This window comes from Rhinolophus ferrumequinum, chromosome 6, assembly GCF_004115265.2.
Source record: "Rhinolophus ferrumequinum isolate MPI-CBG mRhiFer1 chromosome 6, mRhiFer1_v1.p, whole genome shotgun sequence".
NCBI lineage: Eukaryota > Metazoa > Chordata > Mammalia > Chiroptera > Rhinolophidae > Rhinolophus > Rhinolophus ferrumequinum.
The window spans coordinates 67688520-67714760 of NC_046289.1; the positions used below are offsets into that span (position 1 = coordinate 67688520).

Below are 26241 nucleotides of genomic sequence, written 5' to 3' on the forward strand. Positions count from 1 at the left end.
ATTATTAGCAGAACACAAGGAGGGGCATCAAACCCAATCTTGGAATTACAGGAAGGTTTCCCGAAGAGATGACATCCAAGCTGAGGGCTGAGGTTAGCCACGTAGGAGTTGATCTGGCAAAGCGGGCAATTAAAAATGCCTCCTTAGAATTTCATCAGACAGTGACATACAGGAAAAACAAACGAAGGGGCACTAATGTTTGCTGACTGCCAGGCACTGTGAAAGTGCTTTGCGCGTATTAAATAACCGATCTTCGCAACAATATGGTGAAGAAGGTATTCCTAACCCCATTTTCTTGAGAAGAAAACAAAAGCCCAGGGAAGTTAAGCCAAGTTGCTCTCAGTCATGGGATGAGAAAGTGGCAAGGCCTAGATTCAAACCAAGGAGCAGGACAGACTCCTTCCATCTCTTCAAGGATCACTAAACTGGAAAATTGTGTTCAAAGAAAACTTTGCCTTCTTTCTAGTCACTAAGCTTAAATCTTCTCTGAGAGAAGCTGAGAGGTATGTCTACAATGTGCACTTTGATTTTCAATATATGCCCGGGTGCCCGACTGTGCCGAATGGCCCATGGCAGGGCTGAACTTGCACTTGAGATGTCCATGTTCTTGATCAGTAGTTGTTGGCCACTGTCCATGTGCTGCACGTGGCTCTTTGCTATTTCAGGTCATTCAATTTTTCATTCAAACTGACCCACTTTATCTCCACTCACTAAAGTGAGCAGAGATGTCTGCTCCTGCTTGTTTGAAAGGCCACAGGTTAGAACCCATGCATGGAATTTGGCCTCAGATTGTAGAATTAGCTTCTGTCTTTACCTGTCACCATCTCACTACGAAAATAAGCTTAGTAATGCAGGTCAAATCATTAAAGAACTCACTTTTTTGACTAGAGAAGTAGAATGAGGTTTTTGTTTTGTATGTGTGTGTGTGTGTTGATTGCATAAGGAAATATGTTGTTTTATACAATTTGTATATATAGCCCTATGTATAGGGGATATATATATATGTATGATATGTGTTTATATATATCTATACACACATGTAGGTAAATAGGTGTGTATTTTCTATACAATTGCATATATAGCCTTATATAATTTGAGGCAACGTATACATACATATGGTCGAAACGCTGCTTCTCAGAGGCACTCTTTATTTCCTTTAGCTCCATAGAAGTAGAGACTGTAGAGTTTTGAGGAGCTATTCAATCAAGGTTCATACCTTGGATGGGGACCTACTTGCAGGAAAGGCAGCATATATTCTGTACTCAATCTCTCTGACTGCATTGAAGAAAATAAAAAAATTTGTTTGATTACAAAGGAATGAGGGGCACACTACATGTAGTAATTAGAAATAGCAATATAAAAGGTAAAGCTCTTTTAAAGGCCTGTATACAAACAAGCAAACTGGTGCTTGTATCAAATGTTTCCAACTAGAGTCTGTTCATTCACTCCGACAGGGCTAAGTGTTATGAAGAAAAGTAAAGCTAAGTAAGGAGAGAGAGATGACTGAGCGTGATGCCTTTTAGGTTGCGTGGTCAGGGAAGGTCCCCCTCAGGAGGGGGGATACGAGCTGTGCCCTGAATGTTGTGAGGGATTCGCTAGCGGGGGGTCCAAGAGAAGAAAATTCCAAGCAGAAGGATGAGCCAGAGTAAGGGTGTTGAAGTAGAAACAAGCAGTGCACGTTCTAGAAGACCAAGAAAGCCAGTGTGGCCAAAAAAATATAAGAGAGGAAGAGAATGTTAGGTGAGAGGAGAGCGGTAGGTGTGGAAAGAATCGGGGGTGGTGGATTTTATTTTAAAGGCGATGGGAAGCCATTGAAGAGTTCGGAGCAGGGTAATGCCACAATCTGATTTATATTTTCCAAGAGTCACTCTGGCTGGGGTATGAAAAACTGACCACAGGAGTGCAAGAGTTGACGTAAGGAGACCAGTTGGGAAACTACAGCAATAGTCCAAGAGATGATGACAGCCACTGAGGTGACAGCAGGTGAGGTGGTGATAAATGGCACAATTTGAGACATGATAAACGTCAAGCTGAAAGGACTTGCTGGTGGACTGGTGATGATATTTAGGTTTTTGGCTTGCGTACCTGTGCAACTTGTGGTGCCAGTCATTGAGCTTGGGAGGAAATGCGGGAGTAAAAGGCTTGGGAGGAAAATCAAGGGTATAAATTTGGACATGTTAAGTATGAGACACCCATTAGATACCCCGGAAAAGGTGCTGAGTGTACAGTTGGATAGGCAAAAGAAAAATTGTACTCAGGGGAAATATTAGGGCTGAAGGTAGAAAGTAGAGGAGATACCAGCATAGAGATAGTAAATAAAGCCACAGTCTCCGACAAGATCTCCAAGGAAACACCCAGGGAGTAAATGCAGATAAGAAAAGGGAAGAGGGCTGAGTACTGAGTCCCAGGGCCCTCGGGCCTAGAGCTGGGAAGAGGAAGAAGAGCCGGCAAAGGATACTGAGCATGCTGCTGCAGATTTGGCAGGAAGAAACCCAGAAGCATATCTCTTGGAAGCCAGAAAAAGAAGAAATTTTAATAAAGAGGGAGGGTGTGATCAACTTTGTCAATGGTTGCTGAAAGCCTGTGTAAGAATATCAATTTACATACAAAGAAAACTCTTGTAGAAATATTAAACTAAAACTTAAAGGGTCTGTACGTATTTGTGTGAGAAAGTGGGTTTATATAAAGACATAATTCTACAACTATTGAACAGCACTATTGAAAAATCCAACCTAAAAATAGTGTGACAATTAGGTAACAGTTTTTATGTCAACTAGAGGTTTATCACACAAATAAAGCCATTAGCCCAGATGCCAACCACGAGTCTCCTTGAAAAGCTACCTTATTGGGAGGAATGATTTCTACCAACTCTGAAGAACCTTAGCAACTGCTCTTTGAGTTGTGTTAAATCAAAATATGAAGAGTAGGATCCTATACTTTCATAAATGGGCTGAGTTCTTCTGTCAAAATGCCCCATCACTGGTAAGTTTGTAATAACCGACATTGTATAACCAAGAAAGCTACCACGTTCCATTTTGGATGTCAGCACTACTTGCATTTCTTGACCTCTGTGTACGTTTGGTGACATCAGTGACTTCTGTGTAGAGTATTACCTCCTCGAATGACCTGAAACATTCCAAACCAAGGCTGGCTTTCCTTTATCACACCACATACCCTAAATGAATTATGTCCACTTAGCTGGTATATATTCAAAGAACATGTTCAGGGAATGTAAATCCATAATAATCTAAGTAAAACAACATTAGAATATAAAAAGTAGCAAGCAACAAAATCATCTAAAACCCAGTTCAAAGGCAACTGTGTCAAACTCCCCATTGCTCAGATCCCCTCCAGCTATGTCAATAATCCATAAGTCTATCCTACATATTATTTAATCAGCATCTATAGTAGTGAATACTAGGCACGTAATAGGAACTCAAAAACTAGTTGTTTTAGAATGGAGATACACTTATGGAATTTTTAAGGAAGCTCTACTACTATTCCTCTTAAAAGACCTGACCAGTACCAAAGGGTCCAGGAAGGCAGTCTCAATGCATAATGACGGAGTTTATCAGTTTTTAAAAATCCTTTAGCAACCGAAACTTACGCAGTTTGATTTTCTTGTCATTGCTTTTCCTATACTATCAAAAATGATGCTTTCTTTACTATTTCAAACTCATCATCAAATTGCTAAAAATCGAAAATTCAATTTGCCACATTACTGCTAATTTGAATAATGGCTGAATAAAAGACAGGAAACGCTGAAGCAGCAATGATTTCTAAAACATTTTGCACTTTCCTCCTCCATCCCTGTAAAGTAAAGCTCGGATGCCACGCACAATTACACAAGAAAATCAAGAAAGCCATTACATTCAGCATTTTGTCATGATCATTGTTACCATGGCAAAAAGTGGGCTTAGTTTAGCACAGCTGCTACGGGCAAAGTCTGCTGGCCTTTTGTAAGGCTGAGTAACAATATAATGCCAAATTCTGTAGCCTGTCAATGTTTCTTTTCTCCAAGATAAGACTATTGTCCACAGATGCTGCTACTGTCTCATTCCTTAATGATCTGGGCCAGTGTCATCTTTCATTGTATTCTTACTGTTGGCCAGTGACCAAGGAACACAGTTAATCTAGGAAGGTTACCCGTTGACCCACCTCCTGTTCTAAGGGGAAAATGTGTAGTGTGTAAACTAGGGATTTCAATAATAGAAAAAGCCACAGTTTCAACAGTTGTATTGTAAACAGCAATACAATTGTGCTGTGAATAGTACAGGTTAGCAAGTGAGAAAGACAAATGTAGGTGCAGGACGACTAGCTGTATGGTGTATTATTTCTTTTGAGCATCAGTTTAGTTACCTGTAAAATGGGGATGAAAGTAACGTCCTTCTGAGGATTAACTGAGATAATGTGCAGACTTAGGCACATGGTAAGTAATCAGTAATATGGCATTACTAATATGGCAATAATATGGACGCCGCCATCAACACCACCCTTCTCTCAATTGCTGAGATTTTCATGCCTTTGGGAATGTTTACTGAGGCTGATAGGTAAACTGTTCTCTACTTATGGAAGGTAAATCGCTTTGGTCTTTTATATTCTTTGAATATTCTCTTCAGAAAGCTGAGGATAGAACATTTGCTAAGGTCTGACAGTAAGCATAAAGTTCACATCAAAAGGATAAAAGTCAACATCAATATGATATAATATGCACCACATCTTATTATTCATATTTTAAGTGACACCAATATTATCACTATAAAATGGAAAATGGCATATATACTAATTTTGACCTTAATGCAGAGATATTTAATTTTAAAAAATGAAGCATCATTATGAAAGCAGAGAAGTTTAAATTACCTGAAATGAAAACATTAATCAAGTCTCTGTATTTACTAGAAACAAAGGCTACTAGCATTTTTACCAGCTAAACAAAATATTTTTTCTAATGAGATTTCAGCCGAGTATCGTTTATCTTAAGAGAAAAATAATGGGACCTTACCTATTCCAGTAGCTCCAGAACTGGTCATGCAGGTAGGCGTGGTGGCTACATTCATCACCAAATGAGGCTTTGCTTTCAATCCAGTGAATTATGTGCCCTTCTACAGCTAAGGGACAAAGCATTACTAACACAGAGCAAAGGGAAGGGAAGATTGAAAATTCTGAACTCTGTACAGGCCTCTCTGTGCTTCATATTAAAGAGCAGAGGCTTAGCCCTCACTGTCATCTATGGATGTAATTATAAAACAACACATCGTATACGTTCGTTACAAGAAACATTTATGCTGCAGTCACATCCCTTTTATTTTCATTGTCTTCAAAAGTCCCTCTCCTATTCTGAGACTGTGTAAGTGGACAGACAAGTAATGTGAAAATAAACCACAGAGAGCCTGGCTTTTCAACAGAACCGTGTTTTAAAAATGCAATATTTACAGAAATGACTTTAAAATAGCAACCAAAATGTCCAGAAGACAAGTTTACTTCTCAAATCTACGTAAAAGATTTTAAGGCATAGATTTCTTCTGAACCTATTATTTTCTGCTATTCTAAAATAGTCTTTTTCGACGATTTCACCCATTTAGGTACAGCATCATAAAGCCAATCTACTCTGGCAACATTTGCTGGTATTGACAACAACAACAACAACAACAAAAATCTATGGAAAAACCACATCCCTTTTCTCTATAAACCAACATAACAGAATTTAAGGACTTACCAATTGGTACTTGTAAAATAAAGTCTGGCGTTTTGTCATAACCCTTTGCACGGAGCTGATCTTCATCTACAGGAAGAACAAATACTATTACTTATAACAATATTCCATTAAGAAGACAACAATATAATGGCTTTTCTTTCTTAAAAATGTATAAAAATTACGAATGCAGTCATACATATCTTTCTTACGTATGCAATGCTGTGTCAGAATAAATGAACTTTCTTAACAAACCTGAAGCATAGATACAATAATGCCTCTTTGTCCCTTCGGCATTTTTATGTCTTTATTATAAACTTCATTAATTCAAGCTGTCATATGCTACCTTTTTTATAATTGAAAATACTCAAAATAATGAAATATACTTACTGATTAAAAGAAAAGGGCTTTACTGCTGTGAATGTCACTAATGTTATCAGCCAATATTGGCAATTTACAGTAAGGCACATGTACAGTGGCCTTTATAATTACAAAGCAAATATTTTCCATAAAGCAATTAAGGAAGTTCATTTTCTATAACTGAAATGACTCTTACCTACAAGAACACAAGAGAGGAACAAGGACAATGGGATCACCACAGAGACTTAATTCTCCTGCTTAAATCCTTCGGTATGCTATTGTTTCTGGCATTTACCAGAGTTTTACCACTAACAACATGTAATTCTGTAAAGCAAACAGACTGAGATTTTTTTCCTAAGTCTGTTCGATTTCTTGATCCTGTGTAAATATCAGTGATCCATTCAGAAGGAAAAGAGGCTAGAAAACAGAGAGCTTGACAAAGTTGGAAAAACTAGCTAGGTGCTTGGTTTAAAAACAAAAAAAAAAAACACAACTCTCCGATATTTTCTAAATGCTGTCCTTGACGTCTAATGGCATTACAATGTGATTTCTGAAATGAGGAGTTCTCCATTAGATTTTGGAGTGACCTGGTCATTCAATTCCAGACATGGCTTTCTGTCTTCACCCAACCTCAACTAATGGCCCAACCAAGTAACAAGGAAGGCTGTGTGGTCTCTTAACACCTACTGGGCTGTTGACATTGCCATGCATCCCATTCGCCTTCCTGCATCACCTTTGATTAAAATTAATGGCCCATTCCCAGTGTTGGGTAGCTTATTTCCAACCCATTTGTCAGCCCAAGACAGTGGTTTCATGGCCAATGTTCAGAAACTCTGTTTGAGAATACTCTTGTGTACATCCTGAAAGGTCAGCATTTTAAACATAAATAACCTTTTAATGACAAGACCCATGTTTAAACTAGATATTTAAGTTAGATTTTATTAAAACTTGATATCGTATACCCAGATTTTGAAGGACTGATACCAGAATCCAGAACAACCTCCCATCTTTGAAATACATATATAAAAAAAAATTGTTAGCTATTCAGATAAGAAAATACAAATAAAAGTAATCTGACTTTAAAAACAAGAGCATTTGGAACACTGGACTGCAGACCAGATGAACAAGACAGGAAAAATTTCTATCCTCTAAATGCACTTCGGCCACAAGAATGTTTAATGGAAAAGGCATTTATTAAAATCAACTCAAGTGCCTTGAGCTTATGTTTCAGGTAGCTGATGAACAGTTTTAAAAGCTGGGTTGACATTAAAAAAAGAGAGATTAATATTTTATTAAAACTACCCTAGCTTGATCAACCTTTGTAGATGTTAAAATCTGTTTCAGAAAGAAAAATGATTATGTTTCTGTTGACAGCTCAAAACAAAATTTCAAAGGTCACCAGCAACCCAAATGCACACACTAATATTCCTTTAAAAGGCAGATGCTGTACTCCTCCTGTTCATTATACCAAAGTTACTAACACAATACCTACGATTTAAATTTCACGACTTAATAATGTGAAATTTAAAAACTCAAAACCCCACACCGGGACATAAAACATCAGGTGAGGCTAGGGAATCTTTCCATCTTTCTGGGGAAAACTTCAGAGTACAACTGTGTTCCTTTGGTTTCTCCCCCTAACCCACCCCACTTTCCTCCTTCTCAGTATGAAGTGCATCCAATAGTAATTTTACCCAAAGTATAGCGTCTAAAAGTCTGTGACACCACTAGTGATATTAGACTTTTACACACACACACACGGTGCCAAAAAAATGAATACACATTTTAAGAAAGGAAAACTGTATTAAAATTGTAATACTCAATATATACCGATAAGAAAAAATGAATACAAGTCACGTTTGACTTCTGCAATTACAAGAGGTGCTCAAAGTGGTTACCATCAGTGTCCAGACACTTCTGATTATGGCGAACTACTGCTTGAGCAATGCTGACCAAAGTGTCCACTTGTATACATTTTTTTGGCACCCCTGGTGTGTGTGTGTGTGTGTGTGTGTGTGTGTGTGTGTTATTCCATACATCTGAAATACTATGTTATGTATTGGCTACCTTCTCCTTTCTTTACTAAACTCCTACTGCCTTACACATGCTGTTTCAGCCTTCACATTGTTTCTTTCATCCTAGATTTACTAAGAGAGGAGGAAGGAACAACTTGGTAGAGTTCAGAGGAAATGACAGCACAAGAATAGGAAGCAGCATTTATGAACAAGTGGCCTTGCTCACCTGGTCTAGGCCCCAGGAGAAGTTGCTATCACTGATCATCCCACTAGGAGACCTTTAAGGTCAGCCCCATCCATGTGGCCTGATTTCCTGGCCCCCAGACCTCAAAAAGTTCCTTACCATTAGGATCATTATCCAAACCATTGGGTATGGATTTAAAATTTGGTTGACCGTTTGGTGGTTCAGCATTCCAATTCTAGGATCTAGAGGTTACAACTCAGTCATCACACTCTTCCCTCTGGCCTCATTCTCTGTTCACTCCCTCATCGTACGGCGCCTGGGCCGGTCTCCCACACACTCAGCCTCAAGCCTCTGCTCTGAGGACAGGAAATGATTCCTTTTCATTTTTTTTAAACCTTATCCCTTGGCCCAGTCTCACCACCGACATACTCTTTGCACATATTTAATGCTTAAAAAGGTTAACTGAATAAAATACAAGTACATTTTAAAAAAATTCATGTCTTCTACAAAGCTTCCCTAGACTGACTTTAACAATTTTCTGATTTAACTCCCCATGAATCAACAAGACAAAGACAATAAACCTGGCCCAAAGTTCAAGGTTTTATTTGCTAACTCTTGCTGCTGTCTTTCATCCTTTGTCCCAACTCTCTGCTGAGGTTCATCTTGATCATAAAGAAAGAAACTTCATCACTTTCCTTAATACTCATGGGAAGCTTTCCTACTTTTTTCTTTGATCTACAGTGTTTATTTAAACAATGTTAAATTTATCCATTCCTTAAAGTTTGGGCAGAATACCTCAGAAAAAGCCATCTGGGACTGGTGCTACTGTGGTGGGCAGCTCTTTGGTTACTTTTCCTATTTCTTGTATGGCTACTGATCTATTTAGGTTTTTATCTCTTCTATAGTCATTGTTGCAATTTATATTTTCCTTGAGAATCATAAATTTCATCCATATTCTTATAGCTCTTTGCATATACTGTGTTTTCCTGAAAATAAGACCAGGTCTTATATTAATTTTTGCTCTAAAAGACACATTAGGGCTTAGTTCAGGGGATGTCATCCTGAGAAATCATGCTAGGGCTTATTTTCCGATTAGGTCCTATTTTTCGGGGAAACACAGTATTTCGGTCAGGTGGTTACGTATGATTCTTTGAACTTTCCAAGTGGAAAACTAGATGTTTAAGGAACCAACCGTTTTCTTCATTAGAAAATGATCAATATGAAAAGTAAGAACCATATCGGTTACAAAGGTGGGGAAAGAATAATGGCAATGTTTTAGAATAGCATTCATACCATAACTTCCCCAAATGGTTGGGGATCAATATGAAATCACCTCCAAATCCTGTATACCTGTCTTATTCAGTGAATAGAGCACATATAAAGTAAGACTCTTCTGGTTTCATAACTACTTCCAATATGTTTCATAACTGCTAAGCTTGTCACTGTCACAGTTCAAGTGTTTCTTATCAAGGATATTTTTGCTTACAAGTAGCCTTGTTAGCCTCCAGTCCACAACAGGTAGGGCTTTTAGGTAATGAGAGCCTTGTGACACACAGTATTTCTGAGCTGGGAAAGGTTTAGAAATTACTGGTCCAACACTCTGATTTGCACTTGATAAACATGGCCTAGAGCAGGTAAGTGACCCACCAAGACCTAGACCTCTCACATAAAGACACAGGCAAGGGCCCATATCCACCGAGTTCTGGTTTGTCTAATATACCACGCTTGATGACAAATATTTAAATTTGGTCATGTGTAACATTTGTGAAGTGGGAGAAAAACGTTCTTATTTCCCCCCTAGAAGATCTTGAAGCAGGAGAGGAGAGGGACATCTGTTGGATATTGTTTAGATATTATTTAGAGGATACCTGCCTGAAAAGATGAACTACATAATCTCTTGATTTTTAGAGGCTCCGCTCTCCAAGTGAACAAAAAAAAATGAGTAAAACTGCATCTATAGATAAAACTGATGTGCAAATTTGAAAAACAACCCAGGTCTTTCTTTCTTATCAGGCCTGTCTTTAGAAGGCATTTAAAGAAAGAAATTACACATACTTAGAGAACACTGTGAAAGTTTAATTTCTTTGGCCTTTTAATTACCCTCTCCTTTAAATACCCAAAATATCCAAAGCAATTAAGTACTAATTACACAATTCCTATTTTTAAAAATAAAAGGCTGATTTTGAGTTAGAGAACAAAACACATCTGAAACTAGTTAACATACACTTAAGAATCATAGGAGGGCATAAGGACTACCAAGAAAAAATTTGAGGTTTTTTTGTTTATTAAAATGCTTTAAATTTAAGAAATATAGTTGATCCCAGAGAAATTATGCAAAATTCCAGTTCACAACATCTGAAAACAAAAAGTAACAGTCTGGCATGGCATTTTATCTATGAATTTGTCAAAAGGTTTCTAAAATGCTAGGTTAAAATATACTGTATGATTAAAAACAATCTTTTTAACACCTGATTACAATTTCACTAAATTGGGGAGGGCAAAAAAACCCCACAAACATACATCAATACAAATGACAACTATAGTATATCTTGTCTACTCTAGTATTTTGTTTTTCTGTGTTTTTTTTCTCAAAACCCTGTCTTGTTCAATATGTGGGGCTATAACTTCTGTATAGCATATTTTCATGTTCTTCAAGAGCAAGTTCCACAGCCTTTTCTATCCAGTTTAAGAAGTTTGCAAAGTTTTAGTAACAGATGTTACTAGGATATGGAAACCATGTGCAAAGGTACACAGAACAGATATGCATTTAATGGGGAGACTAATAGCACAGATAAATGAAATCTTTAGAGAACCCAAAATTTCATTACAACCATTAGTTTCAATCTCTTCCCCCGAAGCGTTTTACCACAGCCACTAATAAGGAATACAACTGACTGCTCTGACCTTGTCCTTTGCTTATTATGTCTTTAGGGGACAATACTAGTGAAAATTGAAGTGCCCTAAAGATAGGAAACAAATGTGAGGGCATGAAGCTGGGACGGTGCAAAGTGAGGCTGGAAAGGCTGACCCCTGCCCACTGGTGGGTGTCAAGACAGAGGACATGAATAGCAACAACAAAAGTAAAACTGGTCCATGTTTTACATCACATCACTCTCAATTCTTTCGGTTTCATGTCATAAAACAAGGGACACATCAGCACAGTGGAGGAAAAAGGATACAGGACAATTTGTGGGAGGAACTAGCTGTGATACAAGGCCTGGGGCCAGTTTCCTCTAAACAAAACAAGGGGATTGGATGGTTACTAGAGCCCTTTGCAACTCCGAAATTCTGAGGAATGGCTGAATGGTAGCTGTCTGCCCCAGTTCTTTTAGCTGTAGCTACTGATGACAGACCCTTCTGCAGGGCCAGCTCCACCTCTCCCCAAACCAATCTCAATGGAAGGGAAGAAGAAGGGAGAGAGAGGGAAAGAGAGTGAGCACATGTGTGCCAAGGAGCCAATCAACAATAACACTAACAGATTTGACCACAGTGCCTTTTGGCTATGGGGACAGAACAAACCTGTAGCTAATTTTGGCGGGGTGAGTGAGATATTTGATTTTTCTGTCCCGTACCTCATCTTGTCTGGTATTGCCACTCCAATCGCACAATGTGAATTTGGTGGATGGCAATGTATGACCCTCAACCACTGGTCACGGGGTGGACACTTGACCCAGACTAGCTGATCAGAGCCCTTTTGAGATTTGTAATAGGGCAAAAGAGAATCATCAACTTTTCTCTGGGATTACGAACTCTAAGAAGTAAACAAACTTGCAACTTCCAGGGATCACCTTTATTGCCTGAGAATGTAGTCAACACTGTATAAAAGCAGAACACGAGAGAAAAATGAGGAGATATTAATGACATAGCTTTGTCTTCTGGATTCTAGACACACCAGAAGCAAAATTCTCTCTTTTGGATTTCCCAGGTATATCTATCTGTAAACCAATAAATTCCCCTTTTGCGTGTGTCTAATCTAGTTTGATTAGATTTCTGTTGCTTACAACCCAAATAGTTCCAATATATCATTGGCAGCCAGGAAAGCAGACACGAGTTTCCAAACTGGAGCGATGGTTGAGGAAAGGGCTGTGGGCCTGGCACAGGGAGACTCCCATCAGAAGTGGACAAGGAAACCTGTCTTCAAAGTTCCAGAGAGCAGGTTGTCTTCCAGCAGTACACATGTGTGTATGGGGCTTTACTCTTGGTCCCAGGGAGAACACATGCAAGCACATTCAATATGGGAAGTAAAGATGGCCCCTCACCATGACAATTTCTTCAGGAAGGGAAGACAGGACCCCTTCTGCCACATTCCAGCTCCAATATCACATGCCTGTTACTCTGAAAACTGCATCTGATTTTGAACTTTCAGACAGAAATATGAATTTAAATAGTTGATACCTTACGAAATACTCAACCATCTCAGTTCCCTTTAGCCTCTATACTCGTATGTTTGATTTCTAGCCTGTTCTCCACTGCTAACGTCTGCATGTAAACACAATCTTCGTATTCTAAATTTCATCTGTTCCTGTGGCCTATTCTTCACCTGAGGTCATAATCCCCTGTTTGTCACATCATAATCACTTCCCCAGCAGAGTACTGTTGCTTCAGGAGGGGAATAAAGCAGCAGGAACAGATGAACTCTTAGTAACAAAGATCCTAATTTCTTCCAGTGAGGGACATCCTTCACGAAGCCTATTTGGCTTTACAGAGTATACCTTCCTGGAGTCCCACAGAGTAATACATGAATGCTAGAAAAGCATGTAAAATCTGCTGGTTTGTCATAAGGCAAGACCAAACATGGGAGGGTGGGGATAAAGCAAATGCCTCTCAGGTGTCACTCAAAATAATTGTTAGCTTCTACTAACAGGGCAACATTCACTGCAAAGAATAAAATGTCTCCAGAGACGTCCTTATTATGCTACACTTAACAAGAATCTGCACCAGACAGTGGCTATGGAAGTCACTAATGAAAGTCCCTCCAACCTGGAGATACGCCAACCCATGGAGGATGAACGGTTTCTCTTCAGTCTTTGATATAAGCTCTTTCATATTTTCCCTAACAGGGCAAACAGTCTTGGCTTCTCACTGTCACTATTTACAGTTCCTCCTATGCCTTTTGTCCCAACCTTTTACTCAACGTCTCAGAAAAGAGGGGGAGGCGGGAGGGAGAAAGGATATAACAAAACATGGTCTCCTTAATCACTTGAGAGACAATGGAAACATCTGCATCAGTAGATAAAATAAATTTTCTATGTCATTGATATGAGGAGTGGAACAGACCTTTAGCAGATGGGACAAGGATGATCACAATGCTCGCTGGTCAATTGAAAATCTAAGAAGGGTTCCTCGTGCATCTACACCTAGGTAGGAGTGGGCAGCAGGTTCTTCCCATCTTCTGAGACTTTAAACGCTAATCAGTAAATCTTAATTCTAAATTAACTACCCTTGGAAAGAACTGACATGTACGTAAACTTATCTGAAAATTTCCTGGAAGGCTCCATGTTTGATTCCATTTTTATTTTTTTTATCCCTAATGGTGCCTGCCCATGGCAAGTACTTAAAAGATACACATCTGCCTGATGAACCAACAAAAGAAATAGTGGTTAGCTTCGTGGGGAGACAGCCAAGCTAATGTGCTCAACTAGCCATCCTAGAAACACATGGTGGCAGGAAGGTGCCGGTGAAAGAGAGCAGATGAAAAAGTAAAATTCTATCACCACTTCAGGAAAAGCAGCTTATGAGCCAGTAGCATTTTCTTCATATGTACAGGGTAGCTACTGATTTTTAGTATAATCTATACCTTTCTCTCTGTTAATAAAAGTAGCACATCAAGACTATCAAGTGAGCAGCTCCTGAGATGCACTAGGGTTGGAACCTCATCCTTCCTGGATGAACACAGCAGCAGTGTGCGCGGCTGCGAGCATCCAAAGCACACAGAGCGCTTATCATCTGACTAGTGCAGTTCTTGGCAAGAACCCATTCAATAAAAGTTAGCTGAAAAGAATAAGTAATAAATAGAAGAATTACAAGAACTCTAAGAAATTTCTAGAAGTTATCTGCGTTCATCTGTTTGTAGCTTGTCTCCCTACTAGACCATGACTCCACAAGAGCAGAGACTTCATCAGACTTACGTCAAGTGCCTAAACTAATATTACCTGATTCAGTAATTGATTTTTGCAATAAACGAATATATGAATAAAATACATATTTTTAGTTGGAGAAACTGAAGTTATTCAATTTTGACTTCTCTTAATACAATATATCTATTTGTAGAAGTACAAAATTAATAAATTTACAAGATAGGATAAATCCATATGAGTACACCCAAATCTTCAAAGATAAGGCCTCTCCCCCCGGCTCTCCCATAGTGTTAAATATTGTGCCATAGCAACCGTCCAGTACATGGCTATGAATCAAGGAAATTTAAGAAATTATTAGGGTTAAGATAAAAGTAATTTATTTTTATTTCTTTCTCCTATTGATGAAAAAGATCAAGTATTTATTTTGTAAAATGACAGAGCACAATGGGTGGAAAATTTAGAATGGGATACAAAATTTCAGGGAAGTCATAACTCTTAAGAAGGATTAATGTATAAACAGTAAGAATCCTTGTCTGTTAAAAGCCCAGATTAGAAACGAGAGAGAGAGAGAGAGAGAGAGAGAGAGAGAGAGAACGCTATTGATGGTATTTTTGCTTATAAAACAATCAAAGTAAAACAAACATGTTTGTAATATCTCTGCAACAAAATTCAAGGTGTACACACGTAAAAAGAAAACATAAGATCATATTTTGTTCTATTATATACCAACATTTTTCCATAGCTGGATTTAATATGATGATCTATCTAAATTTATCTGGCATAGTACTTTAGATCTAATTAATCATCGTGAAGGGGTATTTACATGGTAAAAGAAAAACCGTGTAACAATACTTCATACAAGGCTTTGAATTTTGATGTTTTAACCATAAGTAAACATGTATTAATTCAGTACTACATTAAAATGCTTAAAATGCATAGACTAAATTAACAACTTCTTTGTATGCTGAAGAGGAAATGCTTCAAAATAGGACTAAAGTTACGTGGAGTGAGCTAAACATCCTATAACTGATTTATTTTTAAAGATCAGTTAAGTGTCGTCTTTGGGTATTCCTCAATAAAATAATTACCTCTAGATACTATTGCACAGAAGAATAGAGGGGGCACATCAATTTTATGCCCCCTTTTAAGTCCCCTTTCTGAAATGGTATCTGAGTGGTAGTGCCTCCCTGGCTAAGTTCCTGCATTGTCTTTGTCAGCCACGGTCAATCCAGTCTAACACACTCAGTTCCCAGAATCAATGGAGTCGAGGACCTGGGGACTAAGTTTAGACCACCTTTAAGCTCTTTGCTCTTCCCCCCTAATAGTTCTCATGAAGAAAGCAGAGAAAAGCTAGGTTAAGTAAAGAAATGGCACTGAGAAATGGCACTGACTATCCGTAAGCAGATGGTGTCAAGAGTAACACCAACCTGACTTGAAAATATGACTGCTTAGTTGGTGGCTTAAAACAATAAAGTAGATTTGGCCATGCTATACTGGCCACTATCTGAGTGATCAGTGTGACCAGATATTTCACAATACTATCAGAACTCCATAGTTCTAAAACATATTTCATGGTGCATTTTGAGGCATCCATTGAACTGGTTTTGATCCATTATATGTTTTATTTTTGATTAAATTTTAAAATGCAATTTCTGTCTAATGTACCCCTTTTCCATAGGCTGAACATTTCAATTGTCCTTATATGAAAAAAATTTGCTGCTTTTACATACTGAAATTTGATTCGGTAATTTGAGGCCACTTTCCTAATTTATCAACTTTCTTTAACCCTAGCTGGGGAATATTTATGGTACCCCCCACCTTCAAGTTATCAACAATCTTATAACACATTCAGCTCCATTCTCCAGTTTCATTAATAAAAATATTGAATACTAAGACTTAAAACATATTTCTTGTAGGGCTGTATTCAACATCCCTTTCCAACTTGATGTAAAATCACTCATTTGACTTTCCTTGACCAATTCTCTGTCCATTTTGGAACAAAAATGATGTAAACTAATCTCTTTGATTTTTTTAGCCTGAAAAAACACACTATGTACACTCTTAAATATCTACATAAAACAGATGTGTACAGTAGTACGATTTGTATAGAACTTTTACAAAGTACCATGTCGAAAATGGAAAAGAGGAATTCATTGTAGAGTGTTTTATGGTTTCCATGATCAGTTATCATATGGATATCTTTTGGGGCTTAATTTCTAATGCTTAAGAGATACTGAAAAAAAATATAAGATTCCACACTGGCACACCAAAACATGCGTACATGTGAGATTTTTAAAAATCATACTAAATTTCTGATGACAATTAATGTTTGGCATAAAAAATAATAAAATCTTAATATTTGGCTTTCAACTAAAAGTACTACTACCTGAGTCCACACATGAGACAAACATGAATTTTTCTAACCGTTCTAATATATAAAGCATTTTATAGACAATATTTCTTTTGTTTCTTTCTCTCATAAGGCCTAGATTATGGTTAATATCTCATGACACCAAAAGTAATACTGCAACAGATATTAAAGCATTTTTTCAGCCACTTATTCTATAAAATATTAATTGCAAGCCTGTGCATGTGCTGTGTATACAGGGGATTAGGTAACTGAGTTCCTGCTCAGTTCTAAATCAATAAAAGATAACATGTACAGCATCAATCATCATTCACTCTTCCTTTAGGACTGCAAGTGGAAGATTTAAAAAAATATATATTTAAGCACTCGTGGAGATATTAGAAGCTCGAGAGGATGTAAGCAATACTCACCTAGGAAGGACAGGTTTTTCTCTAGAAGCAAGTCTCTCAGCAGGACTTCGTGCTCATAACCGATGGCACTGGGGAGTTTTAGTTAAGGAGGGCAACACAGGTAGAGTTATAAAAAGATGCTATCGGAAAAATGCTAAGACCAGGTCTACACTTTGAGATGAAAAGGAAAATAAGAGGTAAGTATAGCAACTATTTCCACTTCTAGCCTATATCTCTGAGGTTTCTATACACTTCCCTCATTTAAATGAGTCACTGGAATTTTTCTATAATGTTTATATGTATTTTGGCAAATAAAGATTTGTAAATGGATGTGTCCATAACTTTGAAAAGAGGGAGAGTCATTTTAAACATCCTTTGTGTTATGTTAAATATCTTTCAATTCACTTTAGCACAACTTTATCAAGCACTTACTAACTGCAGCAAAGAAAACCAACGGGCCTTTGCCCTCAAAGAGCTTCCAATCTTATAGGATTCCATCAATCTTCTGTGAATTCACATTTGTCACAGAAGCAGCTTTTAGGAGCTCCTGTCTCACTTCCGATCTATTCTTGGCGATCTTCTGTGATTTGGGAAGCCAATAACTGACTTGTTGAGGATTATATGTAACGTGGAGGAAAGACATCTTACTAAAGGACTGTGGGTTAGGGTGTGGGTACAGAAGCTATTTCAACTCTTGTTATCATGTGTGTACAAGTGTACACATATTATAACACACAAATAATTAGATACACACAGGCACATAGACATTCTCTGAGTGTTTACTATGAGGCAGCCATTGTGTTAAGTGTTTTATGTGTGTTATTTCATCCTCACAGTTATCATTATCCATATTTTAAAGACGAGGAAACTGAGGCTTAGAAAGGAACTTGCACAAGATCATACAGTTGATGTGTGGTAAAGCAGAGGAACGGATCAGAATACGATCACTGCAACGGTCATGCTTATGACCTTCACACAGCTTCTTAAAAAGTATTAAAATTATGTAAAAATAATATGCTAAAAATAGTATGTTAATATTTCTTAAATACCATATACGAAGCTTTTGTGCTACACACTTTGGGGTACTATCGTCTTATTTAAACTTCACAACAACCACATGACTAGGTACTGTTATTAGTCCCATTTTTACAGTTAAGAAAAGCTAGGTTCAGGGAGGCTGAGGAACTTACTGGAGGTCGGTCCCATGGCTGGTAAATAATGAAATCAGTTATGGGACTTCCAATTCTGGGTGTATTTTCCAAAAGGATGAGATTGCAAAAGTCTAAAAAGGAGTGTTACCCTATTCTGATACTTGAATTCTGTCAAAAGCATTTGGTAATAATTACATTTCACTGATAATGTCAACTTGGTCATATCATGTCTTGGCCTACCAGAGACTCTTTAATTCTGATCATGCACTGCAAGAGCCCAATTTAAATGTAATAAAGCTTACATATTATTTGTAAACAAACAAACAAAAAAAACTCCTAGAGAATTATCCTGTCCTGTATCAACAGATACAGGTGAATATTGTTAAAATCTTCAAATTCCAGAGATGTGGCCACTCATGTCAACCGTCAAAATGAGCCCTACTTCATCATCCCTGCATTTTTCCTTCTGTTGTGCCTCCCTCCCCACTCCAATGCACATGGCTATGCTTATTTAATTTCTTATTGGAAACAAAATAAAGGAAACACATTTTTAAGTCACAAAATTTCACACATTTGCAGAGTCCATTGAAGACATTTGATGAGTATCTTTCAATGATTTCTCATTACTGGGGGCACACCACATTTGAGAACTAAATTATTTACTTCTATTCCACATAAATGTGCTCTCACTTTTATTGTTGTAAATTATTTACATCTAAAATGTTGAATCATGAAACTGAGGTTACTGATGGTACAGAAATGAAACCCACAGCATTTTAAGCTTCCTGCATCATTATCTTTACTTGCTTCTCTGCCTAGGTCTTTGTCTAATAGCTGTGTCCTGAAGTCACACTTTAGAAAGTTGAGGTGGCTGTTTTCTCACACCTTTTGTGTCAGTGAATATAACCTATGGCAGGAAAGGTGTCAATATGTCTATGTAGAGAAAAAAAAATAGTGGACACCAAAAGAAAAAGAAAGCATAGTGACAATTTATATTCTCTTTGCTACTGTGCTTTTTTGGTGTCTTGTTAGTAAATGACCAATTTACTTTATTCCACTTACATTTTCCTAATGGAGTAAAAAAGGTTTTGTGTCTATTCTAAATTTACTAAATGTGAGTTTTCTTTCTTACAAAATGATGTAATCCACTGACAGTAAGCAATGTAAACATTATCAAATTATCAGAACATCATATAAATAGCATTTTCACTCACATGGAAAACTAAGAAATTTTATTCAGTATGAAATAAAATAATTCCTGTTGATCAGTCTAGGAAACACCTGTGCAAGTGTATGTATATTATATAAAACTGCTACTACCTCAATGCAAAGATAAAATCAGTTCTCTACAAACTTCCCAGCCTGTTTTGTTTTGCATGGTAAAAGCAATCACCAATTTGAAATTTTGGAAAGATAGACTTCTTGATTACGCTTTGCTGGATATAAATATATATAAAATACAAGGTCTAGAAACTAAAGTTTGTAAAAATAGTAAATTTACTGGAAATAGGCATAATAATGGAACTGCAAAATTATAATCTCGTCAGTGAATACAATTTATAGACATACATCATTATCTTTATCAATTGAAATCATGTACTACATTAAATTCTACAGGCAATAACACCAAAAAGGGAAAGTGAATGATGGCAAAAATGTAACGAAAATATTCCAAATAGAATTTATAATGCCCTATAAGCAGAAACACTTAGACTTTGTCTACAATAATACCTGATATTGATGTATGGCAGTGACCATGGGGCAAAACTTGTAAATAACCTCACAAGCCATTTTTTTCGCCAGCAATACAGCAATCTAGTTTCCCGTAAGCATCTCAACTATTACTGAAAAATAGCCTCCTGGCATTTACAAAGCAGTTGACTTCATACTTTAGTCCATGCATATATAATTAGATAGTTATATTTGAAATCAATATGCAATCCTTCAAGAGACATTATGCTTTTAAAACCTTAACTTTAAATTGATTTTTAACTATTTTATGTGCTTTAAAATTAACATGTAATTCCGCCCCAGATACTCTGAGATGGTGTTAGTTGTTACACGAATGTGCTAAACTTTATCACTGTAGCAACATGAGATTGGCATTCCTACAATTTTGAACACTACCATTAATTTTACATTGCAAATAGAAGCATAGTTTTACTTTGGTCTAGTAAAAAGGTAAGCTTACGATAATGCTGTGATTTTATTACGTTAGATTGGGGGGAACAGACTTGGAGAATAAATATATAAAGGGCTATAACATAGGTACTGAATATTCTTACAAGGGCGCTCTTTAAGAATATTTTCAAAGGTTAACTTTATGAAAAAGAAAAAAGAAAATGCGTGATTTCTTTTTTCTTTTTTTTTAACAAACATTTTACTGACTCTAAGCCTTTAGGAAACAAGGTAGCATATAAACACACACACACACACACACACACACACACACACACACACACTTGACTAGTGAGGGCTTCCAAAAAATGCCTCCTGACTCTCACCAAATCACAATTGGTCACATGCCACCCACACTAACAAAACCTATACCAGGAAGTACATGTTCTATCATTAAGAAATGTGAGACTCATGGATTCAGACAAATATAATTTTCATTTAAAAATACTACTTCCTCTTTAAATAGCATTCTTAGCCAAGGATCCTCAAAATTCTTAGTGTTGCCACACTACTAAATGTATTGATGAATAATGTCATGAATAAAGTAACATCATGGAGCAGTTACTTTCCACTCAAATCCTGTTTTAAGAAGTTAACTCTTTAGTAATCGCAATGTTTTTAATACCGTGTTTCCCCGAAAGTAAGACCTAGCTGGACAATCAGCTTTAATGCGTCTTTTGGAGCAAAAATTAATATAAGACCTGGTATTATATTATATTATATTATATTATATTATATTATATTATATTATTATTATATTATACCATCCTATAAGACCCGGTCTTATTTTATTATAATAAAATAAGACCGGGTCTTATAGGATGGTATAATATAATATAATATAATTAATTTTTGCTCCAAAAGATGCATTTAGAGCTGATTGTCGGGCTAGGTCTTATTTTCAGGAAAACACAGTAAATGACTAGACATCTGTTTTCATAGCCTTAAATTCAGTTCAGAGGGAAAAATTAATTTGGTTTCTCTAAAAATGTTTATTAGGGATCAAACTGACAGCTCAGATTGTAATCAGCATTTAAGCAACAAGAGTCTACTGCCCTTTAAAATGTGATGGTCTCTGGTGACATTTAAAAAAAATTATTAAATTGACTCAGGTGACATTGGTTAGTAAAATTATATAGATTTCAAGTGTACATTTATATAAAACATCATCTATATATTGCATCGTGTGTCCATCACCCAGAGTCAGTTCTCCTTGCGTCACCATATATTTGATCCCCTTAACCCTCACCTAGCACCCTCCTCCCCACTTTCCCTCTGGTAACCACTAAACTGTTGTCTGTGTCTGAGTTTTTGTTTCTTTGTTTGTCTTGCTTATTTGTTGCTTTCAGTTTTATATCCCACAGATGAGTGAAATCATATTGTTCTCGACATTTTCTGTCTGACTTATTTTGCTTAGCGTGATAATCTCAAGACCCATCAATGTTGCAAATGGCAGTATTTGATATTTTATAGTTGAGTAATATTCCATTGCGTGTGTGTGTGTGTGTGTGTGTGTGTGTGTGTATACAATTACATCTTTTTCATCTATCAAAGGACACTTGGGTTGTTCCCATGTCTTGGCCACCATGAATAATGCTCCAATGAACATAGGGGTACATATATCTTTATGGTTAAGTGTTTTCAGATTTGTTGGGTAGATACCCAGGAGAGGGATTGCTGGGTCATATGGTAACTCCATTCTGTTTTCCATAGCGGCAGTACCAATTTACATTCCCACCAACAGTGTATGAAGGTTCCTTTTTCTCCAACACTTTTTATTATTTGTCATGTTGATGGTAGACATTCTAACAGGTATCTCATTGTGGTTTTTATTTGCATTTTCCTAATAGCTAGTGAAGTTGAGCATTTTTTCGTATACTGTTGGCCTTTTGTGTATCTTCTGGGGACAACTGTTTGTTCAGGTCCGCTGCCCATCTTTTAATTGGATTGATTTTTTTTTGCTATTGAATTGTACATGTTCGTTACATATTTTGGATATTAGGCCCTTATCAGATATGTTGTTTGCAAATATCTTCTCCCATTCGGTTGGTTGCCTCTTTGTTCTGTTGATGGTTTCTTTTGCTGTGCAGAAGCTTTTTAGTTTGATGTAATCCCATTCTTTTTTCTTTTCTTTTCTTTTTTTGCTTTTATTTCCCTTGCCTTTGAGGTCAAATTCATAAAATCCTCTCTGAACCTAAGGTCCATAAGTTTAGTGCTTATGCTTTTTTTCTACACAATTTATTGTTTCAGGTCTTATGTTTAGGTCTTTGATCCATTTTGAGTTAATTTTGGTATATGGTGACAGATAGCATTCTAGTTTCACTCTTTTGCATGTGGCTTTCCAATTTTCCCAATACTGTTTATTGAAGTCTTTCTTTTCTCGATTGTATGCTTTTGGATCCATTGACGAAAATTATCTGCCCATATATATGTGGGTTTATTTCTGGGTTCTTAATTCTATTCCACTGGTCCGTGTGTGTTTTTCTGCTAATACAATGCTGTTTTGATTATTGTTGCTTTGAAGTATAAATTGAAGTCATAGAGTGTGATGCCTCCAGCCTTGTTCTTTTTTGTTAAGATGGCTATTCAGTGTTTTGTGATTCCATACAAATTTGATGATTTTTGTTCTATTTCTTTTAAAAATGCCATTGGGATTTTGATGGGGATTGCATTAAATCTATATATTGCCTTTGGTAATACGGCCATTTTTAACTATGTTGATTCTTTCAATCCACGAACACAGCATATCCTTCCATTTCTTTGTGTCATCTTCAATTTCTTTTAATAATATCTTATAGTTTTCAGTGTATAGGTCCTTCACATCCTTTGTTAAGTTTATTCCTAGGTATTTTATTCTTTTTGTTGCAATTGCAAAAGTAATTATTTTTTCATTTCTTTTTCTGAAATTCCATTGTTAGTATACAGAAATGCAATGGATTTTTGTACATTGATTTTGTATCCTGCAAATTTACTATATCTGTTTATTGTTTCTAATAGTTTTTTTTTTTGTGGAGTCTTTAGGGTTTTCTACATAAAGAATCATGTCATCTGCAGAAAGTCATAATTTAACTTCTTTATTCCCTATTTGGATGCCTGTTATTTCTTTCTCTTACCTGGCTGCTCTGGCTAGGTCTTCCTTTACTATGCTGAATAACATTGGTGACAGGGGGCATCCTTGTCTTATTCCTGATTTTAGAGGAAAATCAGTGTTTCACCATTAAGTATGAGATTAGCTGAGGGTTTGTTGTATATGGCCTTTATTATGTTGAGGTACTTTGCTTCTATACCCATTTTATTAAGTGTTTTAATCATAAATGGATGTTGTATCTTGTCAAATGCTTTTTCTGCATCTATGACATAATCGTATGATTTTTATCCTTTATTTTGTTTACGTCATGTATCACACTGATTGATTTGCGTATGTTGAACTATCCTTGTGCCCCTAGAATAAACCCCACTTAATCGTGATGTATAATCACAATTTTCCAGTTCTTCGTGATTCAGTCTAGGAACATTATATATTTCTAAGAACTTGTGCATTTCTTCTAGGTTATTGAATTTGGTGGCATATAGTCTTTCATAGTATTCTTGTATGATCCTTTGTATTTCTGTGGTATTTGTCATTACTTTTCTTTCCCTTCTGATTTTATTTGCGTCTTTTCTCTTTTCTCCTTAGTGAGTCTAACCAGGGATTTGTCAATTTTATTAATCTTTTCAAACAACCAGTTCTGTGTTGCATTAATTTTTTCTGTTGTCTTTATTCTCTGTTTCATTTAATTCTGCTCTAATTTTTATTATTTCCTTCTTTCTGCTGATTTTGGGCTTCATTTGTTCTTCTTTTTCTAGTTCTTTAAGATGTAATGTTAGGTTGCTTATTTAGGATTTTTCTTGTTTCTTGAGATAGGCCTGTAATGATATAAATTTCCCTCTTAATACTGCTTTCCCCACATCCCAATACTTTTGATATGATGTATCTTCATTCTCATTTGTTTCTATGTATCTTTTGATCTCTCCTTTTATTTCTTCTTTGACCCAGTTGTTTTTTAGTAGCATGTTGTTTAATCTCTGAGTACTTGTGGTTTTTCCTGCTTTCTTTTTGCAGTTAACCTCCAATTTCAGAGGCTTGTGGTCAGAGAATATGCATTGTATTATTTCAATCTTCTTAAATTTGCTGAGGCTAGTTTTGTGTCCCAACATATGGTCTATCCTTGAGGCTGTTCCATGTGCACAGGAAAGGAATGTATAGTCTGGTATTCTAGAATGAAATACTCTGTAAAGTCAATTATGTCCATGTGTCATTTAAATCTGATATTTCCCTATTGATTTTCTGTTTGGATGATCTATCCATAGCTGTCAATGGTGTATTTAGGTCCCTTACTATAATTGTGTTTTTGTCAGTTTCTCCCTGTAGTTCTATTAGTAGTTGCTTTGTATATTCTGGTGCTCCATGACTGGGAACATATAAATTGATAAGTGTTATGTCTTCTTGTTGTATTGTCCCCTTTATCATTATGAAGTGTCCATCTTTGTCTCTTGTTATCTTTTTTATCCCAAAGTGTGTTTTATCAGATGTAAGTATGGATACACCTGTTTTCCTCTGGATTCTGGAGACATTTTAACCACAACATCCTTTAACATCAGGCTCAAAATTTATTCTAGCAAACTCAACTGAATTTGGCTCATTTTAAATGGAAATTTTTTGTATTTTTAAAAATATTCGGTAGGATGGTAAGATACGTTCCAAGATAGTATGTTACCTGGCTAATGACTGTACTGTTACACTCACTGAAAACCAAGCAGTTTGAAATAAGCATGTGAATGCACAGCTGCTGAACTGACATCTTTCCATAGCCTATCTGGTTTTTCTTAAGCTGCAGAAAAGAATGGTCTGCAGTGACCCTCCAGTTGATTGAATGTAAAATAGAAGAGTATGAAATGTGTTTTGTGAAGCAGAACTTTATGTCAGGTTAAAGCTAGACATATCTTCTCCACTGAGTCTAAGCTTGCCAATTGCACACCTAAAATTTTATGGGAAAGGATACTGTTTGATGCAGTCCACCAGTGGTCCATAACAACAGTCGTTCACAATGCACTGCAGACAAATAAGAGAAGGGGATCTGGGGTGGAGCGACTACAAAATCTATTACAGTTAAACAATATCCTAAAAACAGTAATCACTTTTTAAAAAAAAATTTTTTAAGAAGCTATCAAAAGGCTATTCAGATTTAATCACAGAAAACAAAAATTGCATGCTTTTTATTCACTATAAAAGCAAGCTATTAAAAAAGTGAAATGCTTTTCTCACAAATATTGCATTGCCATTTACGGTGCACCCTGACCTCAGTGATAGTTTATGATGACAGTAATTAAATGAGGTTTAAAATCCTTTACTCTGCTAGGCAGATAACAGCACTGCCACTGAAAATAGACAGCTGTGATTAATACCTGATAGACCTGATTTGCTAGAACTCCATCTGGAATCTGAGAAGGGTCCCGCAGCATACTATTTATAACAGACTTGGAGGCTGTAGAAGAAAAGAGATGAACTGTTAGCAGACAGTCAACATACTTTTAATGCAACATGAGAAGTGACATATACCTATATATACACAAACCATGAAAATGAAAACACTACTGTTACTAATCACTTTTTTTTTAAAACCTAAGGGAAGCTTTTAATTAGACCATTTTGCCAAGTTTGTAAGCCACATTGCCAGATTTGAAGATGACCTAATTTTTCCAAGGTAAATTAACAAGTACAGACCTAAAGCATATGTCTCTTTGCAGTTAAATTAGCTTTGGAAAAGCTCACTTGGGGGAAAAACAA

General features: G+C 36.5%; 1 protein-coding gene across 6 annotated transcripts in view; it reads right to left on the minus strand.

Annotated features, from left to right (window-relative positions):
• CDIN1 (CDAN1 interacting nuclease 1) overlaps positions 1 to 26241 on the minus strand; it is a 221473-nt gene that overhangs the window by 95863 nt on the left and 99369 nt on the right. For all 6 annotated transcript variants that reach the window (XR_004423269.1, XM_033109082.1, XM_033109080.1 and 3 more), the window contains 5 exons: positions 25860 to 25939; positions 25457 to 25506; positions 17107 to 17174; positions 5717 to 5782; positions 5003 to 5108 (listed from right to left, as the gene is read on the minus strand). Coding sequence is in view for 5 of the 6 variants with exons in the window: in XM_033109082.1 (XP_032964973.1) it covers positions 5003 to 5108; positions 5717 to 5782; positions 17107 to 17174; positions 25457 to 25506; positions 25860 to 25939 (370 nt within the window). In the remaining variant the exon portion in view is untranslated. The remainder of the gene's footprint in view (positions 1 to 5002; positions 5109 to 5716; positions 5783 to 17106; positions 17175 to 25456; positions 25507 to 25859; positions 25940 to 26241) is intronic.